This window comes from Hypanus sabinus, chromosome 6 (genome assembly GCF_030144855.1).
Source record: "Hypanus sabinus isolate sHypSab1 chromosome 6, sHypSab1.hap1, whole genome shotgun sequence".
In the NCBI taxonomy this organism is placed as follows: Eukaryota; Metazoa; Chordata; class Chondrichthyes; order Myliobatiformes; family Dasyatidae; genus Hypanus; species Hypanus sabinus.
In genome coordinates, this window is record NC_082711.1 from 181,871,559 (window position 1) to 181,884,470 (window position 12,912).

Below are 12,912 nucleotides of genomic sequence, written 5' to 3' on the forward strand. Positions count from 1 at the left end.
AAATTGAAGGCAGTTAATGCATGAACACTGACACACCCAAGTGAATTTACCATTCGCTAGGAAACAATTTAACTCACACCAGTGTAAACAGATGAAAAATGCATTGATAAAAATTTTAAAGTGTGACAAACACAATGCAAAGGCTATATAATGCAAGGTAACCAAAAGGCCAATCATTTAAAAAAAATATAAAAAATATATATAGTCTATATTGTGCACATAATTATTGGGGTGCATTGTTGAATAATCAATCCAATTAACTTCACTTTGTTTACTTAACACGAAATGATTTTGCACTGAAGAACCTGTCCCTGGAAACAAATATTTGCACAACATCAAAGTTATCTGAACGTTCTCTGTGAGACCATTGTCTGCATGGGGATTTCCAAATGGGTTCTGTGAACAGTTTACCACATTCTTCACCGATGTTCGTTGACTGTTTCCATTCTCTTCCGATCCCACAAAAAATATGGCACCCCATATTCTTTTTCCGTGCTCTCTCTAGACCATTACCAAGCCTAATCCTGTTGGCTAGTTCAACAGGCCTAATTTATCAATCAACTGAATTTTTATTTTAAACAGCAGAAATAAAATAATTACAGTATAATTGTATTAATAGAATAAAGCATGGTCTTAAACCAGGTATTACTTGAAACAAGGTAGATGATCTTGTAGTGCAGTTAAAGACTGACAGATATGACGTTGTGGGTATCATGCAGTCATGGCTGAAAGATGATTGCAGTTGGGAGCGTAATAACTTTTACTTAATAATGGAGTAAAGGGAATTATAGGGGCGTGAGAGAGGAGCTGGTCAAAATTGATTGGAAGAAAGCACTAGCAGGGATGATGGCAGAGTAGCAATGGCTGGAGTTTCTACAAGTAATGGTATTCTAAAGGGAGGATGACACATCCGTGGCTGAAAAGTGAATTCAAAGTCAACATAATAGAGCAAAAATAGTGGGAAGTTAGAGGATTAGGAAGCTTTTAAAAACTAACAGAAGAGAACTAAAAAGAAATCATAAATATAAAAAGATGGAATACAAAAGTAAGCTACCCATAATATTAAAGAGGATACCAAAAGTTTTTTCAGATATACACAGTGCAAAAGAGTGGAAATGATATCAGACTGCTGTAAAATGACATTGAAGAGATGGTAATGAGGAACAAGGAAATAGTGGACAAACTGAAAAAGTATTTTGCAACAGTCTTCACTGTGGAAGACATTAGCAGTATGCTAGAAGTTTGAGAGTGTCAGGTGGCAGAACTGAGTGCAGTTGCTATTACTTATGAGAACATGCTTAGGAAGCTGAAAGATCTGAAGGTTGATAAGTTACCTGGGCCAGATGGTTTGCACCTCAGGGTTCTGAAAGAGGTAGCTGAAGAGATTAGGGAGGCATTAGTAATGACCCTTCATGAATCAAGATTATGGCATGGTTCTGGAGGACTGGGGAAAAAAGGGAGAGAGGCAGAAGAAAGGAAATTATAGGTCAGTTAGTCTGACCTCAGTTGTTGGGAAGATGTTGGGAGTCGATTGTTGAGGATAACACTTCGGGCTACTTGGAGGCACATGGTAAAGCGTACCCAAGTCTGCATGGTTTCCTTCTTGTCTGATAAATCCGTTGGAATTATTTGAGGAAATAACAATTAGGTTAGACAAAGGAGAATTGGTGGATGTTGTGTACTTAGATTTTCAGAAGGCCTTGACAAGGTGGCATGCATAAGGTTGGTTAGCAAGAGCCCATGGTATTATAGGAAAGATACTAATATGAATAACATTGGCTGATTGGCAGCTGGTAAGGAGTGGAAACAAAAAGAGCCTTTTCTGATTAGTTGCTGGTGACTAGTGGGTGTTTTGCACGGGTTGGTGTTAGAACTGCTTTTTACAATGTACGTTAATGATTTGAACAACAGAATTGATGGTTTTGTGGCCAAATTCGTGGACGATATGAACTTAAGTGGAGAGGCAAGTAGTGTTAAGAAAACATATAAGGTACAGAACAACTTAAGACAAATTTGGAGAATGGGCAATGAAGTGGCAGATGGAATACAGTGTCAGGAAGTGTATGGCCGTGCACTTTGGTAGAAGAAATAAAAGAGTAGACTTCTCTAAATGGAGAAAAAAATTCAAAAATCTGAGGTACAAAGGGACTTAGGAGTCCCCTTGCAGGATTCCCTAAAGGTCAACTTGCAGATTGAGTCAGTGGTGAGGAAAGCAAATGCAATGTTAGCATTCATTTCAAAAACACTAGAATACAAAAACAAGGATGTAACACTGAGGCTTTAAGGCACTGGTGAGGCCTCACTTGAGTACTATGAGTAGTTTTGGGTCCCTTATCTAAGAAAGGTTGTCCATTGATAAGGATTCAAATGAGGTTCATGAAAATGATTCTGGAATGAAAGGCTCATCATATGAAGAACGTTTGAGGCTCTGGGCATGTATTGGCTAGAATTTAGAAAAGCAAAGGGGGATATCATTGAAACCTATCAAATGTTGAAAGGCCTTGATAGAGTGGATATGGAGAGGATATTTCCTATTGTGGGGGAGTCTAAGACTAAAGGGCGCAACCTCAGAATAAAGGGATGTCCTTTTAAAACAGTGATGAGGAGGAATTTCTTTAGTCAGAGGGTGATGAATCTGTGGAGTTTGCTGCCCCAGGTGGCTGTGAAGGCCAGGTCGTTGGGTGTATTTAAGGCGGAGGTTGATAGTTTCTTGATAAATCAGGTTGTGAAAGGTTACAGGGGAAAGGCAGGAGAATGGGGTTGAGGGGCAAGTTGATCGGCCATGGTGAAATAGCAGAGCAGACTTGATGGGCCAAACAGCCTGATTCTCCTAAGTCTAAAGCACTAAAACTTTCCTAAGTTTATACCTAACATCACTTGTAATGAAGGCCACCATTACTTTAGTTTTACCAATGCGTTTGTATACTTGCATGCCAACCCTTAGTGTTTCAAGAATCTAGCTAATCCCCCTACCTATGGCACTAGAAAGCTTGGATAAACAGAACCAGTTCTTTGAGGCTGCTCTAATACTTAGCATAGTCATGATGGATTATCTAACACAACAGCGCCTTGACAGAGAGGGGCAGGAATGGGTGATTAATGTACCAAGATAGAGGAGGTGGTAGAAACAGGGGGAGGGGGATTTGCACTAATAATCAGGGACATCATAGATGCACTTGGGGGGAGTTAATGGAGGGATCAGACACCAAGTGCATTTGGGTAGAGCTGAAGAATAGGAAGGATGCAATCGCATTGATGGGATTGTACTACAACCCCCCAAATAGCCACCGGGATATTGAGGGACAGTTATGTAAGCAGATAATGGAAATGTGTAAAAATAACAGGGTTGTTGTCATGGGAGATTTTACCCTGCCGAATATAAACTGGGACCTTCTTGGTGCAAGAAGTTTAGATAGGGCAGAATGTGTTAAGTGTATCCCGGAGGGTTTCTTAAATCAATATGTTGACGGTCCAACGTGAAGAGGGGCGTACTGGACCTGGTGTTGGGTAATGAGCCAGGCCAGGTGACCGATCTTTCAGTGGGTGAGCAGTTAGGGAACAGTGACAACTCTAACTTTCAGGATAGCCATAGATAAGAATAGGTATGGTCCGTGCAGGAGTCTTAAACTGGGGTAAGGCAAATTATGAGGGCATTTGGGAGGAACGAAGAAGAGTGAAATCAGAACACCTTTTTTCTGGCAAGTGGAGGGTGCTTAAAGATCAATTGCACAGAGTACAGGAAAGGTACGTTCCTGTTAGAAGGAAGGACAGGGTTGTCCAGAGAGATAATGAATTTAATCCAAAAGAAAAAGGAAAAGTATGCAAGCCTTCGGAAGTCAGGATCAAAAGAAGTACATGAGGAGTATAAAGCAGCCAGAAAAGAACTAAGGAATGGAATTAGGAAAGCCTGGGGAGGCATGAAAAGTCCTTTGCAAGTAAAAGATTAAGGTGAATCCTAAGGCATTTCAAACATACATCAAGAGTAAGAAGATAACAAGGGAGAGAGTAGGTCCACTTATATAAAGAGGGAAACATTTGCTTGGATGCACTGAATATGAGTGAGGTACTTAATGAGTATTTTACATCAGCAATTACCATGGAAAAAGACATGAAGGACCAGGAGATCAGTGCTGAGAGCATAAATGTTATGCCATTTAGAGCTCAAGAAGGAGGAAGCATTGGGTCTCCAAATGAGTGTTAAGAACATAGAACAGTACAGCACATTACAGGCCCTTCGGCCCACAATGTTGTGCTGACCCTCAAACCCTGCCTCACATATAACCCCCCACCTTAAATTCCTCCATATACTTGTCTAGTAGTCTCTTAAACATCACTAGTGTGTCTGCCCCCACCACTGACTCAGGCAGTGCATTCCACGCACCAACCACTCTCTGAGTGAAAAACCTTCCTCTAATATCCCCCTTGAACTTCCCTCCCCTTACCTTAAAGCCATGTCCTCTTGTACTGAGCAGTGGTGCCCTGGGGAAGAGGTGCTGGCTGTCCAATCTGTCTATTCCTCTTAATATCTTGTACACCTCTATCATGTCTCCTCTCATCCTCCTTCTCTCCAAAGAGTAAAGCCCTAGCTCCCTTAATCTCTGATCATAATGCATACTCTCTAAACCAGGCAGCATCCTGGTAAATCTCCTCTGTACCCTTTCCAATGCTTCCACATCCTTCCTGTAGTGAGGCAACCAGAAATGGACACAGTACTCCAAGTGTGGCCTAACTAGAGTTTTATAGAGCTGCATCATTACATCGCGTCTCTTAAACTCTATCCCCGACTTATGAAAGCTAAAGTTAAGGAGGATAAGAACCCAGGCCTAATGGGATTTACCCCAGGTTATTGAGGACAGCAAGAGATGAGATTGCTGGAGCCTTGACAAGCATCTGTGTATCCTCTCTAGGCACAGGCGAGGTCCTAGAGGACTGGCAAGTGGCTAATGCTGTATTTCTATTTGACAAGAGAACATGGGAAAATCCTGGAACTATTGACTGGTGCGTCTCACTTTAGTTGTAAGGAAATTGTTGTGGAGAAAATTCTTAGGAATAGGAGACACGAGCGTTTGCAAACTCATGGCCTAATTAGGGAGAGGCAGCATGTGTGGCAGGTTGTGCCTTACCAACTTCATTTAAGGTGAGAGTATGTCCACTCATATAAAGAGGGAAACATTCGCTTGGATGCACTGAATGTGAGTGAGGTACTTACTGAGTATCTTACATCAGCATTTACCATGGAAAAAGACAAAAAGACAGGGAGGACCAGGAGATCAGTGCTGAGTGCATAAATGTTATGCCATTTAGAGCTCAAGAAATGACAAGACAGGTTGTTTAACATAAAGCAGTGGATGTTGTGTACATGGATTTTAGTAAAGTGTTTGACAATGTCCCTCATGGGAGGTTAATCCAGAACACTAGGATGCATGGGGCCCAACGTGAATTGGCTGTTTGGATTCAGAACTGGCTTGCATATAGAAGGCAGAGGATAGCGGTTGAAGGGACTTACTGAAGCTGAAGGTTTGAAATTAGTGGTGTTTCTTGCAGGGATCTGTGCTAGGACCTCTGCTGTTTGTGATGTATATTAATGACCTGGATGAAGATGGGTGGGTTAGTAAGTTTGCAGATGGGACCCGGAATGATAGAGCAGTGAAAGAAGTGCATGGAGTAAAGCCAGATCTGACATATAGAGGGGCTTTGTGGAAAGAGCAACAGAATAAAGAGTATAAAGGTAGTAAGGTAGAAGGGCAAAAGTGTGTGTACTTCAATGCAAGAAGCATCAGGAACAAAGGTGATGAACTGAGAGCTTGGATACATACATGGAATTATGATGTCGTGGCCATTACAGAGACTTGGCTGGCACCAGGGCAGGAATGGATTCTCAATATTCCTGGATTTCCGGGATGGGGGGTGGGGAGAAGGGGAGGAGGGGTGGCATTATTGGTCAGGGATACTATTACAGCTGCAGAAAGGGTGGGTAATGTAGCAGGATCCTCTTTTGAGTCAGTATGGGTGGAAGTCAGGAACAGGAAGAGAGCAGTTACTCTACTGGGGGTATTCTATAGGCCCCCTGGTAGCAGCAGAGATACCGAGGAGCAGATTGGGAGGCAGATTTTGGAAAGGTGCAAAAATAACAGGGTTGTTATCATGGGTGACTTTAACTTCCCTAATATTGATTGGCACTTGATTAGTTCCAAGGGTTCAGATGGGGCAGAATTTGTTAAGTGTGTCCAGGATGGTTTCCTGTCACAGTATGTTGACAGGCTGACTAGGGGGAATGCCATACTGGATCTAGTATTAGGTAATGAACCGGGTCAGGTCACAGATCTGTCAGTGGGTGAGCATCTGGGGGACAGTGATCACCGCTCCCTGATCTTTAGCATTATCATGGAAAAGGACAGAATCAGAGAGGACAGGAAAATTTTTAATTGGGGAAGGGCAAATTATGAGGCTATAAGGCTAGAACTTGCGGGTATGAATTGGGATGCTGTTTTTGTAGGGAAATGTACTATGGACATGTGGTCGATGTTTAGGGATCTCTTGCAAGATGTTAGGGATAAATTTGTCCCGGTGAGGAAGATAAAGAATGGTAGGGTGAAGGAACCATGGGTGACAAGTGAGGTGGAAAATCTAGTCAGGTGGAAGAAGGCAGCATACATGAGGTTTAGGAAGCAAGGATCAGATGGCTCTATTGAGGAATATAGGGTAGCAAGAAAGGAGCTTAAGAAGGGGCTGAGAAGAGCAAGAAGGGGGCATGAGAAGGCCTTGGCGAGTAGGGTAAAGGAAAATCCCAAGGCATTCTTCAATTATGTGAAGAACAAAAGGATGACAGGAGTGAAGGTAGGACCAATTAGAGATAAAAGTGGGAAGATGTGACTGGAGGCTGTGGAAGTGAGCGAGGTCCTCAATGAATACTTCTCTTTGGTATTCACCACTGAGAGGGAACTTGATGACGGTGAGGACAATATGAGTGAGGTTAATGTTCTGGAGCATGTTGATATTAAGGGAGAGGAGGTGTTGGAGTTGTTAAAATACATTAGGACGTTTAAGTCCCCGGGGACTGACGGAATATTCCCCAGGCTGCTCCACGAGGCAAGGGAAGAGATTGCTGAACCTCTGGCTAGGATTTTTATGTCCTCGTTGTCTATGGGAATGGTACCAGAGGATTGGAGCGAGGCAAATATTGTCCCCTTGTTCAAAAAAGGTAGTAGGGATAGTCCGGGTAATTATAGACCCATGAGCCTTATGTCTGTGGTGGGAAAGCTGTTGGAAAAGATTCTTAGAGATAGGATCTATGGGCATTTAGAGAATCATGGTCTGATCAGGGACAGTCAGCATGGCTTTGTGAAGGGTAGATTGTGCCTAACAAGCCTGATAGAGTTCTTTGAGGAGGTGACCAGGTATATAGATGAGGGTAGTGTAGTGGATGTGATCTACGTGGATTTTAATAAGGCATTTGACAAGGTTCCACACGGTAGGCTTATTCAGAAAGTCAGAAGGCATGGGATCCAGGGAAGTTTGGCCAGGTGGATTCAGAATTGGCTTGCCTGCAGAAGGTAGAGGGTCGAGGTGGAGAGAGTACATTCAGATTGGAGGGTTGTGACTAGTGGTGTCCCACAAGGATCTGTTCTGGGACCTCTACTTTTGTGATTTTTATTAATGGCCTTGATGTGGGGATAGAAGGGTGGGTTGGCAAGTTTGCAGATGACACAACGGTTGGTGGTGTTGTAGATAATGTAGAGGATTGTCGAAGATTGCAGAGAGACATTGATAGGATGCAGAAGTGGGCTGGGTAATGGCAGATGAAGTTCAACCTGGAGAAGTGTGAGGTGGTACACTTTGGAAGGACAAACTCCAAGGCAGAGTCCAAAGTAAATGGCAGGATACTTGGTAGTGTGGAGGAGCAGAGGCATCTGGGGGTACATGTCCACAGATCCCTGAAAGTTGCCTCACAGTTAGATAGGGTAGTTAAGAAATTTTATGGGGTGTTAGCTTTCATAAGTCAAAGGACAGAGTTTAAGAGACGCGATGTAATGATGCAGCTCTATAAAACTCTAGTTAGGCCACACTTGGAGTACTGTGTCCAGTTCTGGTCGCCTCACTATAGGAAGGATGTGGAAGCATTGGGAAGGGTACAGAGGAGATTTACCAGGATGCTGCCTGGTTTAGAGAGTATGCATTATGATCAGAGACTAAGGGAGCTAGGGCTTTACTCTTTGGAGAGAAGGAGGATGAGAGGAGACATGATAGAGGTGTACAAGATATTAAGAGGAATTGACAGAGTGGATAGCCAGCGCCTCTTCCCCAGCACACCATTGCTCAGTACAAGAGGACATGGCTTTAAGGTAAGGGGAGGGAAGTTCAAGGGGGATATTAGAGGAAGGTTTTTCACTCAGAGAGTGGTTGGTGCGTGGAATGCACTGCTTGAGTCAGTGGTGGAGGCAAATACACTAGTGAACTTTAAGAGCCTACTAGGTAGGTATATGGAGGAATTTAAGGTGGGGGGTTATATGTGAGGCAGGGTTTGAGGGTCGGCACAACATTGTGGGCCGAAGGGCCTGTAATGTGCTGTACTATTCTATGTTCTATGGTATCAGGATTGGTGGAGTTGTGGATGGTGTAGAAGACCGGCAAAAAGTAAAGCTCGATATAGATTAGTTCCAAATATGGGCTGAGAAATGACAGATTGAGTTTAACCCAGATAAATGTGAGGTGTTGCACCTTGGTAGGATAAATGTAAGGAAACAATACACTGTCGAGGGCAAGACACTAACAGTATTGCTGAACAGAGAGATCTTGGGATCAAAATTCATAGCTCCTTGAGACTGGCTACACAGGTCAATTGGGTGCTTAAGGTGGTATATGGAATGCTTGCTTTTATTAGTTGAGGCACTGAGTTCAAAAGTCAAGAGGTTATGTTGCAACTTTATAGAACTCTGGTTTGGCCACATCTGGAGTATTGCTTACATTTTTGGTTAGCCCACTATAGGAAGGAAGTTGAGGCTTTGGAGAGGATGCAGAAGAGATTTACCAGGATGCTGCCTGGTTTAGAGGGCATGTGCTATCATGAGAGACTGGATAATCTTGGATTGTTTATTCTGGGACGGCAGAGGCTAAGGGGAGATCTGAGAGAGGCTTGTAAGATTACGAGAAGCATAGACAGTAGACAGACAGTATCTTTTTCTCAGAGTAGAAATGTCTAATACCAGAGGCCATGCATTGAAGATGAGGGGGGTAGGTTCAAAGGGAATGTAAGGATAAGTTTTTTTTACTCAGAGTGATGGATACCTGGAATGTACTGCCTGGTATGATGGTAGAGACAAATACATTAGAGGCTTTTAAGAGACATTTGGATAGGCACATGAATATGAGGAAGATGGAAGGATATGGATATTATGCAGGTAGGAGTGATGAGGTTTTATGTTTATTAAAATTTACTTTTTCAAGGGCCTGTTCCTGTGCTGTACTACTCTATGTTCTACGCAACATATTATCACAGCATTCTTACTTGGTGCAGTATATGCCAAAACTAAAGGCATGCTCAATTACCAATTCAAGTATGTACAAGAAAGGGGAAGCAGAGAGAACACAAGTGGCAGATACAGGTAATCAGTTCCTCGCAACCGTTCATTCAGTCACTGAAATTGTGGTTGATTTAGATCTCTGCCTCAAGAACATTTTATTGCTTTCCTATTGCCCTGAATCCTTTGGAATTTAAGTATCTTTTATTTTCTGCCTCGGAGAGGTTCAATGCCTCAAACAGAATAGAGATTTCTGGGATAGAGAACTCCAAAAATTCCTCTGCACCATCTTAGCTTGTCAACCTCTTCCTCTCTAACTTCACTGGTTTGAGATAACCCCATTAGGGAAACATCCTCTCAGCATCAACCCTGTTGGTCCCCTTCAAAACCTCACATTTCATCAGGAACAAATCTCAACTCTCCCAAAACGCCATGAGGATAGGCCCAACCTTTCTTAACACATCTCCACTTTCAGAACCTCATTTCTGAGCAGGATCAAATCTCACTCTCCCAAAATGCCATGAGTATGGGCCCAACCTTTCCTAGCACCACCTTCATTCCCAGAATTACACTTCTCTGCACTACCTCTGCTGGAAAAGGTAACAAAAGGATATAGTTAATTACACTATATTAAAAAATTAAGAAAAGGAATTAAGGGCAAAGCAGCACTGAAAAGGTGTACCAAAGATAGGGTGCAATGAAGTTTCTTTGAATTGAAACTGGGCATCGAACTTTAACTCAAGAGACAAATTCCATAAAGTTGGCATGTATTCTTGTTAATTTTAGTGACAAAAGGACGATCTAATTAAGATGTTTAAACCGAAAAACTGACCATTCCTCCCAGTGGCAGAACAAAGGATCCAGGCAATGTCGGATAGGTCCAGTCTGAAGTTCTAGTACTGGACAACAGTGGTTTCTGGTGGCTTTTGTCTGCTGATTTGCCTCTCAGATTTGTAGCATCAAAGGAGTCCAACATCACTTAGAAATTCAGCTACCTAGAATGTGATTCTGGCAGCTATGGAAAAAGTTGCATGGACTAAATTCAACTTAGAAAGTCTTCAGAAACTACCTACCATGCAATAGTTTCTTTTTCACTGCCATAGTTGTTTTAAGATATCATAAAGGTCAGAAATAATGAGGATGGGGCAACTTCTTACCCCAATGTTGTCTAGTCTGGCCCTCTCCGTCAGGAATGTAGGTGAACGGATGGAAATCCTATCACCTGGGTAACATTGCCTCCACATACAGTACAGCATGACTGCATTAAGTATTAGCTCACAGTCAGGAGGTTTAAGCTGTCAGTACCTTGCAGCAGAATCTGGGGCACGACCTCTTCGCACAAGCAACGGCATCGGAAGCCATTCATTACTTGGGGGCAGCCTGCAGGAGGGCAAAGGTGAGAGGTCAAACCGATACACTGGAGTAACTGTGGGGAACTGGACACCAGCAACATTCAAAAGGCTTCAAACTCTCTCAAAAATTACAATTTGTGCACTGCTTTGACCTCTGCCTTTGTCTGAGTCAAATAGTTTTTGCATCATCTGGTCTGCACCTGCAGGAGACATGCAACTCCACAACCCTCTGCAGCTCAGCCTCTTGGGAACTGCTTGTACACCTCCACAATTCCCCTACACTTGCCTTCACTGACAAAAACTGTTCTTTAACATCACAAAATAAACTCTCGAGGTAAACTGGTTTATTAAGTACAGTACTGGTAAACTTAGGCAAATATTAAGTTTAGTGCAGACAGGAAGAAAGACTGGCAGAACCTTCAGTTGAAAAGCAAGACAGAGAAACAATGTGCAGAAAATTTGAGCAAAGGAAATGTAGGGAATCCACAATCTCAATATGCAACGTTACCTGCATAGAGAATCAAACTGATACACACAAAAAAACGTACAAATACAGGGATTGTAAGACAGATGAAAATGCAACAATTAAAAAATTATCATAGCATTCTTACTAAAGTTTTAAGTTTGCCATTCAATGTCACAATCTGGATTTGGTTAGTTAATTACAAGCAGACCATCTGCTGAGTGAAATTCATATTTGAATCTCAAAAACAGCAGCTGAACAGATGTGAATGGAAAAGGGACCAGGAAGACCTACTCTGTACAATCTCACCTACCTCTGTTCAGTAGGCTCTGCTTCCCTTTCCCTTCGCTGAGGAGCCTGGACTACACTCTCCTGTTTCTCTAGGGTTGCAGGGGCCTGGGGCGGAGAAATAGGCTCATAAGATTCTGATGAAACATGACTTCGTTCTGGGGATTTCCCAGGCCTGTGTGTAATAAGGAAAAGATCTCATTAGTCTTAGTAGACTCAATCATATCTCTGCCCTAAAGACAGCAGCAAAGTGGCGACCTGGCTCTAGTTCCTGCCAGCAAAGTTCTGCACAACTGATGATTCCTGACCCCTGTGTTTTATTTGGCATTCCACTTCAATATCGTTCTCCTGATAAAGCACTAAGTTTTCTTGCTTATTAACGTCTTTACAGGTAACAAGGCTAGGTAATCAGGATAAGCACCCAATAAGTACTCTAACTTTACGCAATGTTGCTCTGTATTGTTCTTTATATAACTCTAATAAAGTAATTTATTATGTTTAATATGTATACAGTGCTTCCTTTGTTTGTGGATACTTTTCGCTGTTGAATCAGAAAAAACAAGGAACAAATTTTAAAATATTTTCATTACAGAAGCTTGTGCAAAAATCTAGAGCTGAGTGTATATGGAAGAAGCAATTAGTCAGTAATTTGCAGATCTTTGATGGAACTTACTGAGTAGTATTCAAGGTTTTCTAGTCAGAGTGTCAAAACCAATGAAAGCAAGCACAGGCCAAGAGATCCTTCTGGTTCTGTTTCAGTGGGGCAATTCTTGCCTCATGCACAGCCATATTAAACTTGCATCCTACTTGTGCACATTTAACCTTATCAGCAGGATGAATCACAAAAGAATGTTCAACTTCATTTGTTTCCCAAATTGCTTACTTACCTTGCCCTGCCTTTTTCAGTTGTGTTCTCAGGGGAGACTCGAGATGGTGGCCTCTGAAGAAGGGAAGTTTGACTGCTCTGGGTCTGAGAGTCTGTGCTGTAATGGGTTGAAACCTTTCCTCGGTTAGAGGACACTGTTGATGCAGTCTGGAAAGTTGACACTGGTGGCTGGTGTGATAATGGGCTGCTGGCTTGGTTTCGGGCAAAGTCCTGGGTGATAATATGCTTTAAAAAAGATCAAAACTACATCAGAAAGCAACAAATGAGCAGATTGGCAAATGCTTTTATTTACTACAATATCAAATGCACCAGGAAGAAAGAGCTTGATGGGAGGAAGAGGGGATGGGGAAGAGGATGGTTGGGGGTGGCTGGGACCAGGGAGATGGGCTGGAATGTGAAAGGGAG

General features: G+C 42.5%; 1 protein-coding gene across 17 annotated transcripts in view; it reads right to left on the minus strand.

The window, feature by feature from the left end:
- ncor1 (nuclear receptor corepressor 1) overlaps window positions 1-12,912 on the minus strand; it is a 270,800-nt gene that overhangs the window by 18,108 nt on the left and 239,780 nt on the right. For 12 of the 17 annotated variants that reach the window (XM_059973760.1, XM_059973765.1, XM_059973762.1 and 9 more), the window contains 3 exons: window positions 12,509-12,732; window positions 11,647-11,796; window positions 10,824-10,898 (listed from right to left, as the gene is read on the minus strand). In XM_059973760.1, coding sequence (XP_059829743.1) covers window positions 10,824-10,898; window positions 11,647-11,796; window positions 12,509-12,732 — 449 coding nt within the window. The remainder of the gene's footprint in view (window positions 1-10,823; window positions 10,899-11,646; window positions 11,797-12,508; window positions 12,733-12,912) is intronic. The other 5 variants (XM_059973772.1, XM_059973771.1, XM_059973769.1 and 2 more) reach the window with 3 other exon arrangements.